Consider the following 20,596-nt stretch of genomic DNA (forward strand, 5'->3'; position numbering starts at 1 on the left):
AAAAGAAAAAAAAAGACACAATCACCTCCATGGCGAACTAAACTTAGAAGTGGGGTCAAGTCGCCTAGTCCTGCGACACTGGTGTTTCTGAGTCCCAGGCAGACTTCAGTTTAAGTGCATTTCTTTCAACTGTCAAGTACGTGATTCCAAAGGGGGCTCGTTCAGCCCCCGCATCCTCCAAAATTCTGTGTTTGGTTGGGTTTGTGGGGGCCACACTCATCATACTCAGGACTGACTCCTGACCATACTCTCAGCGTGAGTTCCAGGTCTGTGCTTGGGGGTCACTCCTAGAGGGGCTGGGGACCATATGTGGTACCTGGACCAAACTGGATCTAGAGCATGTAAGGCAAGCACCTTAACCTCTGTACTATCTCCCCAATTCCAAAACTCTTGAACTTTTTAAAAAATTGTTTGTTTTACCGTCATACATGACCATGCTCAGGGCTTACTCCTCGGCTATGTAGCAGGGCTCTGGGATCCATAAGAAGTGCTCGGGATTGAACATGGTTCAGCAATTTCACGCAAGGCAAACACCCTACCCAATGTGCTATCCCTCCAGTGCCCAAAATTTGTGTTTTCAGGGCTGAATTTTACTTTCTCGTCTTTGAGGCTGGAGCAGAGATCCCTAAGCTTGTTTTTTCCTAGTCCCTCTTTTTCAGGAAAACCACTCAGAACCTCCTTGGAAATCTACCTTCTTTAGGTGAACAAACAGAAATTGCTTATCAGTCGCACCTCCGGACGGTTCCAGCCCCCACTCGGTGCCCAGCGCTGGCTGGTGTGAGGCATTCGCCTCTGTTCCATGCATCCCTATAGAGGTTCATTCCCCAGTTAGCCACCCTCGGGTTCATCTCCTCCTGAGCACCTGTCCAGAGGGTCGACAGTGCTGCAAACAGGCTTGACTGTCCCCTAACACATTCCACCTGGTGGACAGTCATCCTGTTTTCCTACCTGTCTTGTCTCTTCCCATCATGCCTCAGCCACTCGATCGTCAAGCCCAGGCCATCTTTTACTTGGTTGTTGTTTTTAATCAAGGCCACATGGAGCTTCACTAGCTCCCCGTAGCCCCCAGGAAATAATGAAACATAAGCTGTGTGCATCTCATCTCCTTCAAAGCCACATGGTTCCCAGGGGTCAAACTCAGGGCCCAAGGGCTCCCCAGCACCTTTTCCCATAGGTCATGACCGGCACCCCCAATTCTCCTGCTGAAATGCCTGCCCCTATCACTCCATCCCTGCATTTGGTCTTCCCCTGGTTTGTGCTGGTCATAATCACAGTGGTCAGCTCCCTACTGGTCTGTCACCACTCACCCAGCCCACTTTTGCTGTACTTGTCCCAATGTTCCAGAACCTCCCCAGCACACTCCTACTTCAGGGCCTTTGCACACGCTCCTCCCTGGGCTCGGGGCCTTTGTCAGCAGATCCCCGCAGGTGTGAAACTCACTTTCATGCTCAAGCGTACATTCTCCTCCACATTTCTCTGGACACATCATTGAAAATGAGATCCCATGCCCCCAAACTGTATGGAACAAATCACGTTCTCACACACTCTCTGTGTTCTTAGAGGATTCTTGTCTGTCTGCACCAGCTCATGTGCTCCACGTTCCAAACCTTTGCAGTATCTGTACTACACCGGGGCCTGATGCAGGACTGGGCGGTAGGGTAGGGTGAGGGGCTCAGGGGGCACCTGTTGAGTCAATGCCCCATCGTTGTGTTTTTCACCCTTCTTTGAAGTTTCCATCTCCCCCGCCCTAATAAATGAAGGTTAAATGTTTGGGAAAGGAATGAGAAGACAAAGCTAAATTGTTTGGAAAACCGAGCTATTAGCTCATCTGAACACAACTCTCTGTCTGAACGGAAGTAGTACCAGATAATCTAATATATATATTTGATCACAATGCACCATGTGACAGTCGACCCTCTTTCCTAGTTACTGATGCATGAGATGTGCTGGGTACCAAGTTCCAACACTGCTGTGTGGAACTTCTCTTCCAAGCATTCTGGAAATGAACAACTCACTCGGTTTTTTTTTGGGGGGGGGTTTCTTTTTGGGTCACACCTGGCAATGCACAGGGGTTATTCCTGGCTCTGCACTCAGGAATTACTCCTGGCGGTGCTCAGGGGACCATATGGGATGCTGGGAATCGATCTCAGGTCGACCGCGTGCAAGGCAAACACCCTACCCGCTGTGCTATCACTCCAGCCCCCACAACTCACTCGTTTTGCAAGCCAAGCAACAGACCTTGAGCTCTCCACGAATGTGAGTTCTGTGGGCACTGCGTTTGGTGGCCTGCCTGCCTCCTAGACTTGCAATCTGGGCCTTTCAGTGTGACAGCAAGTCTGGTGGTGGGTATGATCTCATTTCAAGCCGGTCCCTATGGTGGACAGAAATTCCTCCTAAGTTTAGAACCCAGTTGAGGTACCTGCCAGTTGCAGGGAGGAATTTCCTTTCTGGCCCTTTCACCCAGTGAAACCAAAAGCCGAGAGCCGTCAGGCTACTGTGGATGCTAGGCTGAGGGCAGAGCTGAGATAATCAAAGCACTGTAGCACTGTCCTCCCTTGCATGCGGCCAACCCGGGTTCAATTCCCAGTTGTCCTCCCGTTGTTCATCGATCTGCTCGAATGGGCCCAGTAACGTCTCCATCGTGAGACTTGTTACTGTCTTTAGCATATCAAATACCTCACGGGTAGCTTGCCAGGCTTTGCTGAGAGAATCAAAGTGGTCATAAGGGGATTTTGTGAGCCTCTGGATCAAACCCTGCCTGGCACCTGCCCCACTGGCAGACCACATATAGATTCAAATACAGTTTGCTAGTGAAGGCTGGAGCGTCTCTCCCTCACAATGATCTTTTGCTTCCTTTCAGGCTCCTCCTCTGCCTCTGTGGTCCTGTGTGTGGCCTGGTACAGCAGGAGAGCTCTGTGCAGACACACTTCATGCATGGCATCCACCCCCTCAGACATCAGTAACTGCAGTTCACCTACATCAGAGGTGATGCCTGTTTCTCTGGTATCAGAAAAGAGGAAGAGAGATAGTTCAGCAGGTAAGAAGCTTGCCTTGCATGTGGCCAACCCAGGTTCAAACCCTGGCACCCCATATAGTCCCCCAATACTGCCAGGAGTGATTCCTGAGTGCAAAACCAGGACATCACTGGGTGTGGCCCCAAAACCAAAAACAATGAGTAGGGCAGTGAGGAGAGAGCTCTGTGCAAAGCAGACACGGGACCCCAACCTGATCCCTATGTGGCCCCCAAGCACTGCCAGGGTGGCACTGGTGGTCTCTGGCACAGCGGGGGCTAAGGAGCTCCATATTCTCAGGACCTCACCTCAAGTCATCCAACCCAAGTCGGGAGAGGCTGCCTGACCCGCCTACATAGTAGAAGGATCAGAAATATGGCTCCAGGGGCAGATAGATAGCACAGCGGGTAGGGCGTTTGCCTTCCATGTGGCCAACCGGGGTTCGATTCCCAGCATTCCACATGGTCCCCTGAATACTGCCAGGAGTGATTCCTGAGTGCATGAGCCAGGAGTAAACCCCTGTGCATTGCTGAGTGTGAGCCAAAAAAAGAAAAAAAAAAAATACTGTTCCAGCAGTGGACCCTAACACATGCGGCCCTGGGTTTGACTTCCAGCACTGCAAAGTTGCCTCATGCTATGCTAGGGGTGGCCTTGGGCCCCTGTGCATGTCCCCTCGACACAGCCAATTGACACAGCCAAGAATGAGGTGTCTAGGCAGCGGAAACAAGCTTCCTTAGACCTGTATCCTCCTTCTCAGTTACGTTCCAGCTGCCAAGTGACTCTTGAGACTTATGAAAGTCCCCAGGAACTCCCAGGCTGAGCCGGCCCACCAGGGGGTGCAGCTAGGGGGGGGGGGGGGGGATGACAGACAAGGTGTGAAGGCAGTTAAGCAGTCCAGCAGGCTGTTCCGTATTTATTAGATTAGATACAAGGGACCAGGACGGAAGCAGCCAAGGGGGATGTGATTTACACAGGGGGGTCTTTGGAGAGCACAGAGGCAGAGATAAGTCCGGGGGGAGTGATGCAAGAGGAACCACCACTTTCAAAAATATATACATCTGCAGAAGCCGTTCCAGCCATAGACTCATTTTCCGAAAATAAAACAATCTTCCCGCGTAGCGCTCTTCTTTGGTGCTGTCCACGCATGAGCCCTGTGGTCATCACGGGTATGGCACTGCCCCAGCCCCACCCTCACCCCAAGAGCTCCCACCTGTGTAGGGAGGCAACATGAGTCCAGAAGGAAGTGCAGCCCCAACCCGACGGCCACGGATGTGGCCTCCCCTCACCTTGTCCCACTCCCGTCTGAAAATGACGCTTCCCGAAGATTCAAACCGGAAGACCCTCCCCCACCCCATCGTGGCTCGCAGGTGACACCACCAGTCTGAAAGTTTCCACCAAGACTCGGGGAGGTGGGGACCCAGCCAGTACCACCTGGTCCAGGGTTGGAGTCTTCGATTTTCATTTCTTGGCTCCCGTCGGGGACCTGAACCCAGAGGACAGCTGAGCCAGGCTATTTCCTTTGGACACATTCCAGGAACAGCAGTTCTGGAGGCAAACTCCAGTTCCCTTCTGTTTGCAGAGGGGGGAGCCATAAATTCTGTGAACTCAAGCTTCCCCTTTTGATAGGAGGTCCCCAAACGAGGGACACTTCCAACGAGAACTCTGGTCCCTAAACTTTCTGAATATCCAATGGACCCAGAATACCCAGGCAACCCTCCTCCCCCACCCCCCCACCAAGGAGTCCCAAATCGCTGAGATATTCTGGTCACAACATGCCTGCCAACCCATTCACCCTGGCCGTGTTACCTCCCCTACCTGCCCTCTACCACAAGCCACTGGGCATGGCTGTAGATATAGTCTGTACATGGCTGGTTCCAAGCTACCCAGGTCACAGCCAGGAAGGGCTGTTCAGACTGGCCCACAGATAGCCCCTAGACCACGGCTTGGAGCCAGACACTCTTCCGAGTTAAGAGGGTGGCCTAGGCCCAGAATACCAAGGTCTCAAGCAGTGAGGCCAGCCCCGCTCCACTTCCTCAAGCAAGTGATGAGAGGCATGTGTGTGTGTGCGTGCGTGTGTGTGTGTGTGCGTGTATGCGTGTGCAGGGGCAGGGGAGTAACCCACCAAGCAAAGCTCAGTTCTCTAAGCAAGGCAGATCTCAGTGCCTGGCCCCTGGGACAGCTGGAAACTGGGCTTGAAACCTTTGCCTCCACCCCCAAGGGCTAGAGGGAGGGGGGAGCTTAGATGCTGACAGTTGCTCTGAGGACCCCAGACTTGCAGCACCGAATACCCTCTGTCCAGTGAGCTGGGTGCTGCATCCTAGCTGGCCCACCCAGGAGTGGCCCTTTCCCAGGACAAATCAGGAGACTGGAGGGAAGGTCTGTGGCCTCCTGGTGGCTCATGACCAGAGGCTGCCTGTCTGGGTGATGGGGAGGGCAGTCAGAACAGTGTAGGCCTCTAGGGAACATGGGCCAAGGGACATGCAGAGACACCTGCTTTGGAGGGGAGCCACTAGTAAGGAGGGTTCCCCCTCGGCCCTCACCCATCTGTGCACGCTCAGACGGTCCTTGCAAATCAGACAGCAGTCACATGGGTTCCAACATGGCTCTCAGCAACACCCCCAGAGACCCAGGGCCCAGCCACTCTGTTTGCCTGGGATAGTGGCTTCCCAGATCTTGGGCCCTGGCACTCAGCCCACAAACCCCAGCCGTGGCTGCTGGGTCACTCCACACGGCACCAGAATCATCTTCCTCTTCGCCCTGTGCCATGCTTCCTCGATGCCAGAGGCACAGGTGATTCTCAGAGAGGGGTTTGGGCGTCCAGGGCCCTCAGCTGTCCCAGCTCCACTCGTGGGCCTTTCTGTGCTCCTCCAAGATTGACTGGGACCCCTGTCCATGTGGCCCAACCCTCTGGGTGCTGTCCAAGACCCAGTGAGTGCCCCCAGGGGAGACACCCCCCCCCACACCTCTCCACATCCCACGGGCAGCTGCTCACCACCTCCCCTGAGGTTGCTGGAAGGCAGAAGGGATGCCAGAACCCAGAGGCAGGTTCAGAGACATCCTGGTGGTGACTCCACTGTTGAGGGTGCCTCCAGGTAGAGGCTGGGGTCTGAGGGGGAATTTCCAGGGGAAGAGAGGCAGCCGGCCTCCAGGGCGGCCACCCTCGTATAAATGAACTGGCCTCAAAACAGCGATCTGGACTTCGGAAGGTGCAGGGTTTATTAAGGGGTCCCCCCAAAACCTCCTACAAGGCGGGAAAGCCGCCGAGGGGGTCCCCAAGCCAAGCCTCTGGCATCATGAGCAGATCAGTGCCCACCCAGGCCATGGATGGAGAAGCCGGGGGGTCGTCGGGGGTCAGGGACAGGAGCGAGGAAATGTACATGCTGCGTCCTGGTGGTCTGGAGGGGAGAAGGGGGTGGGGTCCTCGGTGCTCTCCTATCTCGGGGGGGAGTCAGCCTGGCCCAGGCCAGTCCGCTGAGCCAGGCACCCTGCGCCCCGCCCCTGGCCTCCCGCCCACAACAGCCCGGAGTCCGAGTGCGCGTGCGCGCACACGACAGGATGGGGGCGGGAAAGCCCCTCCTCGGGGAGGCGCGGACGAGCGAGGCTGGTGGCCGTGTGTCCACGCGGAGGGTGCTGGCCGCGCTCAGACCTTGGCCTCGAGCATCTCCAGGAAGAGTTTGTGCATGGGCACCTTGCCCTGCAGCTTGACGCTGTAGAAGTGCTGCACGGCCTTGGCGGCCGTCTGCCGCAGCAGGGGCAGCGTCAGCAGCAGCTTGCCCGTCCTCCGGGGCTCCTCGTGGCGCTGGCTCAGCTCGTAGTCCTGCAGCGCCTCGTGCAGCAGGTCCTGCAGCTTCTGCACGGCCTCCAGGTCCTCGATGTACATGGAATCTGGGGACGCAAGGGTGAGCGTCAGGGGGTGTGGCCAGGACTCTGCTGGTGGGGGGGGGGCGCTTCGGATGCTCCCCCTGCCAAGGGAGAAACCAGCTCCAAGGCTAGAGACTACCAGGGCTCTCCTTCCCTCCCTCCCTCTTCCTCCCTCTGTCTCTGTCTCTCTCTCCTACCCCCCTTGAACATTTCTGGATAACTGCCCCTGCAAGGGAGTCGCAGAAGACCACAAAGGGCTTGACTGTGAGTGGACGGGTGCTTGCCCTGCCAAGCGGACCCCGCAATAGACTTGGGGAGTAGGACTCTGACATGCCCATCACCCTCAGTCAATTTACTCCCAAGAGCAGGTGCGTCAGCATCCTCAGGGTGGCGCCAGCACAGGTCAGAGGTTAAATAAGTCCTCGGGGCCGGAGAGATAGCACAGAAGGTAGGGCACACCCAGTTGGATCCCCATCACCACTACGGTCCTCCACCCCCAAGCCCCACCAGGAGTGACCCCTGATCGGAGCCAGGAGTTAAGCCCTGAGCACAGCTAGAGTGGCCCCCAAACAAAGTCAGATCTCGTCCCCAAGTGCATGCCTGACTAGTGGCCCAAGCACACGGTCACTATCCCTACCAGTTCCCCCCCCCCATCATCAAACCTGTACGTCATTGCCATCACCGGTAACTATCACTCCCTTCACCCTTCATCCAGAACACCAGCACCCATTACCATCACTACCAATCACCATCCCTGCTCCCCTCCCCATCACCACTACCATCCCACTACACCCACTGCACCTCCCTACCATTACCACCACCACTGACTGCACCCCCCTCCATTTCCACCACTACTGCTCCCACCCCCCACCCCAAACACAGTTATACCATCACCACTACTTGTACTGTGTGGCTGCCACCAGGCACTTTCAAGAGGGCCAGGAGGGAAACAGACACAGATGAAGGGCTCAGCTCCCAGAGTCAAGCCCAGGTGGAGGGCAGGCATGGGGAGGGAGTAGGGCCAGGGCACTGCAGGAGAGGGTTGGCAGGTGTTCTCTAAAACCCTGGGAAGGGATTAGAACCCAACCATGGCGGGGGGGGGGGGGGTGTCTAAAAAATATGCTAGCGGGGCAGAGAGGCACCCACAGGGGGTCTCCCCTGGTCCACCTCCTGACCTCTTGACCCTCAGGGAAATAACCAGCCTCCAGATGTTCCCCCAAAGCCTGAGTCTCCCCATGCTGCACAGCTAGGGTGGCCCGCGCAGCATTGCATCCTTGGGCCCAGGTGGCAGAGGCCTACCAGGAATGACTTCTGGGCCCCAGAGAGTTACTAAAGAGACCCCTGCCCCCCAAATATCCTAAGCTACCACCCCCAAACTGCAACACCCAATGCCCACCCAAGGCAGGAGGGAAAGGGAGCATGTGAGCTTAAAGCTCTAAGTGGAGCCCCCAAGAACAGCTGGGGTCAGGACTTACGAGATAGAACCAGGGGCATGTGGCCAACCCAGTTTGACTCCCTGAGCACTGCCAGGAAGGAGTCACTCCTGAGTCAGGACAGAAACAGCCCCTGGGCACTGCCAGGTGTGACCACTTTCACTCCTCCCCTCATTAAAAAAAAAAAAAAAGGAACAGAGCAGCCCCTGGGATGCTAGTTGGTTTATTACCAAGTGACAGCCTCCGACCTGGCTGACCCCAGTGACCTCTAACCCGGACAGACCCCCTCCTGCTCCCTCTTGCAGGGCCTCCAGGGATGCAGCCTCAAGGGTCCTCTAGGAGAACGGGGGTAGATGCAGCTAAGACCTGAAGTCTCAGATGCCATGTGACCCTGGCCAAGTCACTCAGGCTCTCAGTGAACGTCCTCACTCCTCAGAGCGCCTCTTGGCAGAGATGGTGGCAGGGCTGCTCGGCAAGGTGTCACAGCACCTAATGGACGTGGCAACTCATTAAGACTGAGCCAAGTGCCCACAGGATGGGCACAGCACAGGCCACGACTCAGGCTGCATTGCACGTTCCTCCAAGCTGCTGCCTCTGTGCACAGGACAGGAAGCACCTCCCCACCACCACTCCCAGCTGAGCCTCCCCCAAAGACGTGCTGTCCCCACCTTCCATCAGCTTCCGCTCCCCCCGGCCCACCCTCCCCTGGGAGGCCCCAATTGGCAGCTGCCTTCGACCACAAATGAAATCAAATAACACTGCAAGATTAATTTCTTCGCAATCCATCAGCAAGTCTGTATCGATGGCATTGATAAACTGTTAATTACAAAATCAATGGCTATGAATTTCTCCTGCTGCCAGAGCGTCTTGGAGAAGGCTGGGACTTGGGGTGAAACTTGCTTTTGGCGGCTCCCAAGGGGCCGTGCTTTGGGGACATGCCCCACAGCCTGACTCTTCAGTCCAATGTCAGCTGAGCCAAGTGTGAGTGGTCCTGTCCTGTCCTGTTCCCTCAGCAGGGATGCCATGGGGCTGTCCCTCCGGATTCCCATGACCAAGCATGCTCAGACTGGTTCCTACTGGTTGTATCAGGCTGTGCCTCTCACGTGGATTGCTATGTCTGTCTATGCATGTGCAGGTGTCGTCAACGGAAATAAGGTCAATCCCCAATTTTCAGATTCGGTGGCCCTTCCTCTTGGTAAATGGTGGCATCAACCACCCTGCGCTGCAGCTTTTAACGTCTTACTTTATAGAGACAACGGTTCACAATAGTGTATGTTTTAGGGACACACGCATGCCTCCTCAAATGGCTGTTCACCACTACCAATGTGCCAATAACCCTCCATCAGAGCCACTGTACTCCCTCCGTCCTAGATCTGTGTCAGAACCTTCAATTCTCAAAGAGGTTCATATCCCCCATGGCCCCCATTGTCTTTGGACATAATAAGAACCCCAAATTCCCCATTTTCTTATGAGAGGTCTGAATCCCCCATTTCTCTTGGAGATATGAGGTCAAATCCCTTGGACATGTGTGTGACCCAGCAGTTAGGATGCAACTGATTAAGTCCTGTCAGTGGTCCAACCGGAGCAGGAAAACATTCTACAAAGGGGCAGAGAAGAGTAAATGACCAAAGGTGTGTTGGGCACGAGCATTCAAGAACAGGTAATGAATGACGGCATCACTGCCTGGGCAAGTTACCAACCTTGGGGCGTCATTTCAAACCTCTTTCTTGGATCCTATACTTAGCGGTCGTGTGCATACATACGGGTCTCAGAGAATTTTTTTTTTTTCAGATCCATCCAGCTACATCCTGTGTCCATGCATATACAAGGAGCTCACAGTGGGGGAGGGGAACTTAAGTGTGATGCTTAATGATCTGGATGCATCATGGAGCAATCGATTACAGGCAGAAAACGGGAAGTGAATAAAACTGTTAGGACTGGGGGCTTGGAAATAGCTGGGACTGGGCCAAAGGGACCAGAGTTCTAAAGAAATCAGGTCTGTCTGGATCTGCCTATATATGCATCTATGAGCTTCACTGCATGGATCTGCACATAAGTGTGTACACCTACTGCTGTGTACGACGCTTCCGTGTGCGTTTGTGCATGAGCCTGGGTACCTATCTGTATGTGGATATGCTGTATGTTCATGCATGCCTATGCATGCACCCATATGAATGTGTTGGAGTTCATCTGTGCATTCCTGTATGCGATGTTTGTCTATGTGCCTAAACATCTGTATGCAAGCACATGTCTAGACAGACATACACGTGTGTGTGTCCATGGGCATGTACACAGATGGAGATGAAGACAGAAGGAGGCTGGTGGGCCCCACAGCCACCCGGAAGGAGCTCCAGCTGAAGTGCTCCCATCACCCTCCTCCCCTCACGGAAAAGCTTGAGGGTGGGTGTGAGGAGGTCCAGGGCATCCAAACCGAAGTGTGTGCGCTTGGACCTCTGTCCACTGCTTCCCCTTCCCCGCCTCCCCATCTTCCCGTTTAACCACCCAGCCACTCTAAGGAGGCAGCAGCAGGGCCAGCAAGGGTGGCAGAACTGTCTGCAGAAAATGGGGCAATGCAGAAATGTCCCTACGCTCAATACAACCCACAGAAGTGTCCAGCACAGAGTAAGTCTGATGCAGATTACGGACTTGGTTCCTGATAATAAAACTGGAAGGGCTCCTCCATCCCGACTGAGCATCAGTAACACAATATTAGTAAGCGAGGGGGCCTGACCCAAGGGCTAGGGAGGGACTAAGAAGGGCAGGGCTATAGCTGGCTCAGGGGGCCTGACCCAAGGGCTAGGGAAGGACTAAGAAGGGCAGGGCTATAGCTGGCTCAATGATGGTGGCATGTCCAGATGTCTAGCCATACCAAGGAAAACAAGAGACTGACCAGGAAGACCTGCTATCAGAACCCTCCGGAGGATATGGTCCCTCTGGAAGCAGATCAACGTTTAACTAAGTACTGGGCTGGGAGAAGGCTCAAAGGGCTGTCGAGCACATGCCCTCCAGAGCTGCAGCACTGCCGGCTTCCCTGGCAGTGGGGCCCCAGCACTGAGCCTGGAGAAGCCCCTAACCACCAAGAGGAGCGGCCTCCCCAATTGTTTAATTAGTCTGTTTTCATAATTTTTTTTCTTTAATAAAGGGATTTGAGGGGCTAGCGCAATAGTGCAGTGGGTAGGGTATTTGCCTTGCATGGTGATGACCCAGGTTTGATCAGCATCCCATATGGTCCCCGAGCACCTCCAGGAGTGATTCCAACATGCAGAGCCAGGAGTAACCCCAGAGCACTGCTGAGTGTGGCCCAAGAAACTTTAAAATAAAATTAAAAGAGGGGAGGGAAACTTTAACTATAGTAAAACACTTCCTTCTTGATATTAGGTGAGGCTCCCGGGGAGCAGAGCCCCAGACAAGAGCTTTCGAGAGAAAGCAGCATGAAAGGCAGGTCTGGAGAGGCGAGAGTTGAGGAAAAGGCAGCCACGGCCTCGGTGTAGCCAGTTCTAGTCCACACAAACTCCAGCTCTTTGCTCCCCTGCATGCTCGAGGGTGGCTACTGAGGCCCCGGGGTGCCAGTCTGGGCCCCTTGACAGTCCAATGAAAGGAGATCTCTGAAGAAAGCAGCTGTCCAAGGTGCTGTTTTGGGTTTTGGAACAATCACAGGGATCTGAAGGGCACCTGCAGCATCTGAGTTTTCTCTGGGGCCGCCCATTAGGTGACAGATAGAGGAAAATGGTACCAGCTCCCCCAGGGGCTGGCGCTCTCTCTTCTCCGCTCCTCACCCCCTTACCCAAAGGAGCACCACAAAGTGTCAGAGCTGAACTTGCATCCACTTGACCGGACTTAGAAAATTAACTCCACCCTATGCCCTGGCACAGCAGGGCTGTGTGTGTCCCCAGGAGCGATAGTACAGCGGGGAGGGTGTCCACCTTGCATATGGCTAAGCTGGGTTCCATCCTAGGCATCCCATAAGATCCCCCAGCAATGCCCAGAGTCCTTCCTGAGTGCAGAGTCAGGAGTAACCCCTGACCACAGCCAGGGGTGGCCCCAAAACAACAAAAACAAATTCTGTGTGTTTCTCATCTAACTCCGTCCAAGGAAGGGTCCTATCTCCAACAGCCACCTAGGGGGACCTGCCCTCCACCGGTGGACAGACCACACCATATACTCTCACCACTGCCTAATACCTGCCAGCCTCTCTCCCCAGAATCCAGCCAGGCGGTGCTGGCACTAAGTAAGAGCCCGAGGCCTCCTTTGTCCTCGGTCAGACCGAGGACAAGATGCTCTGGGAAGGTTTTTCTCTGCTGCTGCTGTTAGAACCAAGAGGCAGTTACAAACTGGGGTCAATTATAGAATCAGAGAACCTTGGTCTGAGGGTCAGCCCTGACCCTCCCCGCTCTTTTTTTTTTCTCTTCTTCTTCTTCTTCTTCTTCTTCTTTTCTTCTTCTTCTTCTTCTTCTTTTTAAATTCTAGGCCTGACGCTTTGGCTTTGGTTTTGTTTGAGGGCCATATATGGTAGAGGGAACCATATGGTCTTGGGTCTTGGGGCTCCCTCATGCAGAGAAGGTACACCAGCTCTGGCCCCTTACAACGGTGTGACCCTGGTTGTACCTTGCTCTCCCTTTCGAGCCTCTGCTTCCACGTCTGTAAAGTGGGTCGATGACAGAGAGTCTGCCCAATGAGTGTAAGAGTGAAGCTCACAGCTTACTCACTCAACAGCGTAACTTGTGCACAAAGCAAGTATGCGGTTAAGGATCCGTGGAAGTGGCATCCCACCACTAAGACGTCTTGTAGATGGGGGACTGTCTGCTGGGCCCTCTTTTGCTGATGAAGAAACTGAGGCACAGTGTGAGGCCACTTGCCGGAGGGGAAGAAGAGAAGCAGATCGGACACGGGCCAGCCTGGCACTGGAGTTCCCCAGCCTCAACCCTGGGACTGGTCTGGAGCACAGAACAACATCAGGCATGTGGGAGTGAGGAACACTGGCCCACTGCCAGCCCATGGCATCCCGAGCTCTATGGTGTCTGTGTTGGCTGGGGGCAAAGGTGTCAGGAGGGGCCTAACGGAGTATGGGGCATGCCAGTCCCAGGCCACTCCCTGCACCATCTTGGTTGTCCACACAACTTCCTGGACAGCCCCATCTCGCCCAGTGAGTGGCCTCAACTCACAGGTTCAGGGCTGTGCCCCCGCCCTCCCAGGCCTGCAGAAATGACTTTATGAAGCCCGCCGGCGCCCTGCACCCCCCTCTTACCGGAGTTGGCCAGAGCCAGGGCCTTGAGCGTCACAAACTCCTCCTTCTCCACCTTGAGCTTCTTGTACCTGCGCACCAGCTGCAGGATGGCACGGTAGAGCTCCAGCAGCCCCGCCAGGCGGGAGTGCTCCTCGTCCATGATGTAGTCCTCCGCGTACACCAGCTTGTCGTCGTAGGGCAGCGAGCGGTACACGATGCCCAGGATGAGGATCTCCATCCAGGCACTCTGCAGCAGGCTCATCTGGTCTCCCAGCGAGAGGTTGGAGAAGCCTGTGGGGAGAGGGGGGAGGGGTGGGGGACCACGGGGTCAGGCCAGCTTCCAGGGCAGGGGTGGGGAGAGGAATTCCCCAGGCGGCCCTTCAGGATTCTGCCCTCCCTTTGTACTCCCTGTTCCTCCGCTGCCACGAGGCAGGAATTCGTGGAAAGACAGAGCTCATGAGAGCTCCGTCAATATTGACAGTTGTTATCCTCATTCTGGCTTTCAGTTCCACGGGAGTTTTCAACTGGAGAGGTTTTTGCAGGAATTAAAGGCATGTGTCATTTAAGGAGTGATTTAAGGAGCCCCTCCAGTTTGGGGGTTTGGGAGCGTTTTCCCAGGCCCGTCTCTCTGCTCAAACCAGGGGAGGTTTGGGGGGTTCAATGCTGGAACCTCAGTGCTGCCCTGTTTATGCCGAGGTGCAGGGTGGTCCAGCAGGGGTCCAGCCCAGCCATTAGGCCACAAAGGGCCCCAGGGACCACAGGAGCTCAGGGGCTCACCTGCTCAGAGGACACTGATCCCCCAGGGTCACTGCACCAGCAGTGTTCTCCCAGACCCTGCTGGCCTGTTCCCACGAGCCTAGAGTCCCAGAAGCCCCTCTGACCGTGAGCTGGGGGCTTTCTGCATACTAGGAGAAAGTCCCTTCTCCAAACCTGTTTCCAAGCCTGTGAAACGGGCTCCAGAGGGGGCAGCGGCTGCTCTGATCACACCAAGGTCTCCCCGAGACCGTGGCTACAGAGCATGAGACACAGGGGCCAGGAGAGCGCTCCTGCACCTGGCAAGCGCCAGGCCCCAAGTTCGATCCCCAACACCACATGCTCCCTACAGTCCGCCTGAGAACACCTGAGAACAGGTGCAGCCCTGGTGGCTCCCAAGTAGCTGAGTGACCCCTGTCCCCCCAGCCGCCCACTGGGTGTGGCCTCTGTCTGTATTTATATATGCACTGAACTAGGCATTAAGTCATTGGCATCTTGATATACGTGGAGTGAAGGAGGAAGAAAAGGAGGGCGATGAGGAGCATGGAGTGGGCAGCAGCAGATCCCAACACTGGAGGCTCCGTCAAGGCCACTGTACCAGGTGGTCAGGCACTAGAGCAGCCTACAGGCCCCTGGCTCCCCTGCTAAAGGCCCTACGCACTTGGGGCCTCTCTGGGGGGTGCTGGGGATGCAGAACTGGCACTGGGCCCTCATGGCACTTCTGACCTAGCACATCTGCACCAGGGCGGGGGGCAATGGTATGAGAGACAACACTCTTAGATGCAGTTTCCATGGACAACACTCTTAGATGCAGTTTCCACGGACAATTTCCTGGTGGCCTGACATGTGGTCCTGAGCTTCAAAGCACAAAGCACAACGGGTGGGGCACTTGCCAGGTTTGATCCCTGGCACCCCATATTGTCCCAGAGCCCACCGGGAGTCAGCCCTTGAGCACTGCCAGGTGTGGCCCCCAAACCAAACCAAACCAAACCAAACCAAACCAAACAGGCCCATCTGTCTGGGTACCCACAGTCCTTGCCTTCCCCCATCTCTGAAAATCGCTGTTCCTATTTTCTACCCAGTGCCCATGTACAGGACATGCACGAGGCCCTCGGGGTTCACCTTGGACCCTGCAGCCACCCTCTGCCCGTGCCCTCCCTCTCAGGTCCAACCCACATGTCCAGGGAGGAAGTCCCTCACCCCTGCACCGCTGGCATCCGTGGATGAGGGACAAAAGAGAGATTCTCCTGGCTGAGACGCCGGAGCCCAGGGGGTCAACGTGCCGGCTTGGGAGGGTGTGTGGCTGTGTGTGGTGGCGGGACAAGCCGGGAGGTAAGAAAAGATAGATAGAAATGGACATCCAATTTCCCTTATCGGGCCTCTGAGCAGGAGAGGCCCTGGGCGACATTAATTAACAGATACCAATCAGCAGGCACGTGGGGGGAGGGGGGCGGCTCAGGGGTCCGTGGGCGGCCGGACTGGGAGGGGAGACGGTGGCGGGGCTGAAAGGAAGAGGCAATGGAATTAATTGAAAGGTGACAGCGAGGGAGGGCGGGTGAGGAGGAGGCTTCTAGAAAAGAAGGCAAGATGGTTGGGCCGGGCATGTAGCTCCCTCCTGCCTCCCACAGATGTTAACTGAGCACCTGCTCAGTACCCACCCAGGATCAACAGGAAGGCAGGACAGGAGGGCCAGCACAGACAGGAACTGGTCCTCCCCCGGGAGAGCTGAAGCCAAGAGAGACAGTTCCACCAAAGCACATCACACATCACCACTAAGTCCCTCAACCACCACCCCGCCACCCAGGAAGTAGACACAGACCCTCCTTCGATCTGAGAAAACGCCCAGTTCCAAATTTTGAGGATAGGGGTCTAAATAAGGAGGCTTTGGAGACTGACCTCTGAAGTGGGGTGGCCAGGGTTCTGGAGGCTGAATCCCAAACTCCAGGGGACCACAGTCCCCTCCCACCCACATGCAGAGCACCCATCTGGGTTCAGAGATGCCTTTCATACTCCATAGCACAGAGAGCAGACAGATGCCCACATCTTCATTCCCAGCTACAAGAAAACACGTCCCAATGACATGGTCAGACCGTGGAGTCCTGGAGCCAAGAGGCAGCGGATTTACTGCCTGAGTCTAAGGCAGCAAGGGAGACACACAGGCCAGTGGGGGGACCTGCTGGGAGGAGACGGAGCCTTGGGGAGTTCCATATCACTGGGTGAGGCTGGTCTTGGGGTGTGGGGTCCTCAGCCCTGGCTTCTCTCTTCCTCTCAGACCCTGAGTGAGCCAGGTGAGCTGAGGAGCCTGGCATGCAACCCACCCCACCCACTGTGAGTGCAGCTGAGCCCAGCACACCTCCACACTCCCCACTTGTCCCTACCTGGATGGACACACCTCCCCCTATGTCCACAAGGATCCAACTTGTGAATGTCCGAAAGAAGACAATGGAGTGGGGGTGGGGGTGGGGTAGGAGTACCAAACCCTTCCCTCTGCAGGAGGAGATGGGGACAGCAGACGAAATTCCAGGCAAACCTCTTGGTCAGGTTTTGGCTTTTGAAGTTGCTCATGTCTGAGACGCCCAAAAACAGCACGATAGGGCCAGAGCAGTAGCACAGTGGGGAGGGCGCTTGCCTTGCACTCAGCCAGCCTGGGTTCGATCCCTAGGCATCCCACCTAGATCCCAAGCCCTGCCAGGAGAGATCCCTGAGTTAGAGAGAGGAGTACACGCTCAGGTGTGGCCCAAAACAAAAACACAAAACAAACAAACAAGCAAAAAATCTGCAAACAGCTGCATAAATCAGGACCTGCTCTGAGCAGCAGAGGTGACTTCCAGAGCTGAGTTGGGGGTGTGGGTAGAAGGAAGTGGAGAGTACAACAGTGGGGTGTTTGAACCTAAGGGGGGGGTTGGGTTTGATCTCCAGCACCCCATATGGTCCCCGAAGCCCACCAGGGTGTGATCTCTGAGTGCAGAGCCAGTAATAAGCCCTGAGCATGTCTGGACAAGGAACCTCACTCGCCCCAAAAATGTTGAGTGGTACCAGTCTACACCCTTACCACATGGTGACTGGGCGTGGTCTCTGAGCACTGGCCTCAAAACAACAGTTGCTTTTTTTTTTTAATTGAACCACACAGTTACAAAGTAACTGAGATATATGGTTACAAAGCGGTTCATGACTGGGTTTTAATCATACACAGTTCCAAGACCTATCTCCACCAGCGTCTAACTTCCCACCACCAGGATCAAGTTTTTTAAAGGTCTGTTTTCCTTCAACCTGGCAATTCACTAATCCACTGCCAGGGGTTCCTTCTAGAAGGAAAGCAACAGGATACTGAGAGGAACATTCACATTCATGGAGCGTCTGCTGGGTCCCTCTGAAATGACCCTGAGCCACACAAGCCTTAGAGGTCGCTCATCACACATGCAAGCAGCTTTCGTGTAAACAGAAGTGGTGGCATGAAATCAAGGGCCCCAGGGGAGCTGTGAAGGAGAAGAAGCAGACACTGGACTCAAGGCTGAGCCATAGCACAGTGGGTGGGGTATTTGCCTTGCAAACCGAGGACCCAGGTTCAATCTCCGGCATCCCACATGGTCCCCTGAGCATCGCCAGGAGTGACTCCTGCGAGCAGTCAGGAAGAACCCCTGAGCACAGCCAGGTGTGGCCTCAAAACAAAAAACAAAACCCAAGAAAGCTGGAGATAGCACTGGCCTCTGGGCACCACCCGCTGGGACCCCACCCCGGGCCACCTCTAAGTCCCTGGTTCCTCATCCGTCGAATGGGAATAAAAGTAGCATTCAAGGTGGGATTCCACTGAACAGGGAAACGCCTAGAACACGCGCTGATCCCCTGGCAGGCACCCCTTGGGTGCTGCCCCCTCCCCCAACACACAAACACAAGCACTGTCCCATCACACCCACAATTACTGGGAACACAAATTCCTCCTCTTATTCAAATCCAAACAAAGGGATGAGAGTCAGTGCTCCCTGCCCCTCAAGGAGCACCCTTCACTTCAGCTTTTCCATCCAGCTGGGGCTCCTCCTCCACACGCAGGATGAGCAATTCTGAACGGGAGGGGGGCTGAGGGAGAGGTTGGGATGTCACCCAGATCCCAGGCACTGCAGGGCCCGCCCTGGCATCTGGCTGACCCCTGGAGGTCAGGTGTTCGCTCTCTTCCAGGATGCTGGGCTGACTCCCCCCCTCCCCCAACAACCACCACACATACACAGACACACAGACACAGACACACACACACACACACACACACACACACACACAAAGTTGCTCCCCATCACCCGGGCTTGTCTCGGGCACCCCCACCCCCTTAAAAGCATGAGCTTCTTGAATTTGAAGAAAGAAAAAAAAAGCACATAATTTGTGGCAAGTGGAGTTCATAATCTGTTAATTTATTATCGTTTCTGTCGACCTGGAGGGCCATTAGCAGAGGTAATAAAGGGAGATGTAATTATAGGATCCGAGGCCACTCCGGACGCAGCTGCTGTCATGCGCGAGCCCATATTTCATCCGCAGCGTGAGCCAGACGGGGCTACCTGGGAGCAGACCCACGGGGGCTCTGTCCTCCACCCAGAGGCTGCTGCACACAAGTCAGAGCCGGGGGTGGGGGAGCCAGAGGCAGGCGGAGAGTCCCCCAAGGCCCGCCTGGATGGGCTGCCTGGACAATCCAGCCAGGAATCCCCGGAGGGGGGTGAGGGGGTGGGAGGTAGGGAGGTTGCAACTCACAGGGGTACTCTGGTCTGATGCTTCACTTCTGGGGGGTGGCTTGGGAGTAACTCAAGGGACAAAGGGACAAACCTGCTGGGAAGCAAGCGGGCAGGGGCACCTGGGCTCCATCCCAGCTCTGTGTGGCCTCTCAGCACTATGGGGGCTGTCCTAGAAGCCCCCCCCCACCTCGCCTCCCCGCACCTACAGCGAGAGACCCTCGAAGGGACTCAAACATTCACAGCACACGCCAGTGTCTCAGGCCAAGGCTCCACACTGGTCCAGCTTGGTCGCTATGGCCACCCTGAGGATTTTTCAACCAGCCCGGGGTTGGCCAAGGAAAGGCTCCCATGTTCAAGCTCAGGATCACCCCCCTCACCCCTGGGAGCTATCAGTCTCTGGAATGCCCTGCAGAAATACGAGTGCCCTCTGCCAGGGGTCCTCTGGAGCTTGCCCTTCACATCCCCACCCAGTGGTCAGTCCTGGAGGTCCCCAGGCTGCTGCTGTTCTGCCCTCTCCCCCCAAAACACACACAGTCCCCTGTCCCCTGTTCTACTGCCTCTCAGTAATTATTATTATTATTATTATTATTATTATTATCATTTTGCTTTTTGGGTCACACCCGACCATGCACAAGGGTTATTCCTGGCTCTGCACTCAGGAATTACTCCTGGCAGTGCTCAGGGGACCATAGGAGATGCTGGGACTCAAACTCGGGTCAGCCATGTGCAAGGCAAACACCCTACCTGCTGTGCTATCACTCCAGCCCCTCAGGTTAATTTTAAACCCAGCAGCTACTTTTATTAATAAGAGTTTTACCAGCAGCCTCCACTAATTTGTTTTGCCTTAAACACTGGAAGGTCAGCCCAAATAATTTCACTGCGAGAGTATGGGACCTATGCCATTAGCATTCAATTCAAAACAGAGCATTCCTGGGTTTATTTGGGAGGGGAGGGGCACCCCTAGTCGAACCCTGTGGGACTGGGACTTGACCCAGGCCTTCTGCATGTGCGCACACGCTCTGCCCACTGAACTCTATCACCAGCCTCCCGTGTTTCTGCAAAAAACTAGTCTGCTTTGGACAAGGAGGTGATGTGGGAAAGTGGCCTTTCACTTATACTATACTCAGGGCCAGACAAACCCCGGGCACTGGCTGGTCAAGTGTCCACTCTGGGAGGGGCCCACAGGGCCCCCACTTCACAGGGGAGGTCACTGAAGCCCAGAAAAAAAAAATCAGACCTGTCCATAGGGTCAGTGCCGATGGTACCTAGGCCCGGGTGGACCAAGGTGCCCGCAGCAGATACCCGAAAGGCCAGGCAGAAGGGGCTGGAGAGCGGGCACAGGAAAATGGGTCCAGGGGAGACAACACCCCACCTCTGGGGAGGTAGGGGTGAAGGGGAGCAGTAACCCCCAGGACCTCCAGGGGTCACTCGTGAGCCAGCACCAGCATGCAGCAGTGGATGGGGGGGGCGTTAAGGAGGGGGGGAGCGAGGGGAATTGTACCCGATTTGGCCCTGGGTTAGTGGAACAATCCAGGCTGAGGTATCTAAGCCTGACCCTACACCCGTGCTGACCCAGCACAGGGCAGATTCAGAACCCAC

At 55.4% G+C, this 20,596-nt stretch overlaps 1 protein-coding gene across 3 annotated transcripts in view; it reads right to left on the bottom strand.

Moving 5' to 3' along the window:
- Nucleotides 1-6,576: 6,576 nt before the first annotated feature.
- ESRRB (estrogen related receptor beta) overlaps nt 6,577-20,596 on the bottom strand; it is a 170,770-nt gene continuing 156,750 nt past the window's right edge. For all 3 annotated transcript variants that reach the window (XM_056133628.1, XM_056133627.1, XM_056133630.1), the window contains exons 6-7: nt 13,551-13,820; nt 6,577-6,896 (exon numbers count right to left, since the gene is read on the bottom strand). In XM_056133628.1, the coding sequence (XP_055989603.1) occupies nt 6,652-6,896; nt 13,551-13,820 (515 nt within the window). In that variant the 3' untranslated portion in view covers nt 6,577-6,651. The remainder of the gene's footprint in view (nt 6,897-13,550; nt 13,821-20,596) is intronic.

This window comes from Sorex fumeus, unplaced genomic scaffold, assembly GCF_029834395.1.
Source record: "Sorex fumeus unplaced genomic scaffold, SorFum_2.1 ptg000098l, whole genome shotgun sequence".
Classification (NCBI taxonomy): domain Eukaryota; kingdom Metazoa; phylum Chordata; class Mammalia; order Eulipotyphla; family Soricidae; genus Sorex; species Sorex fumeus.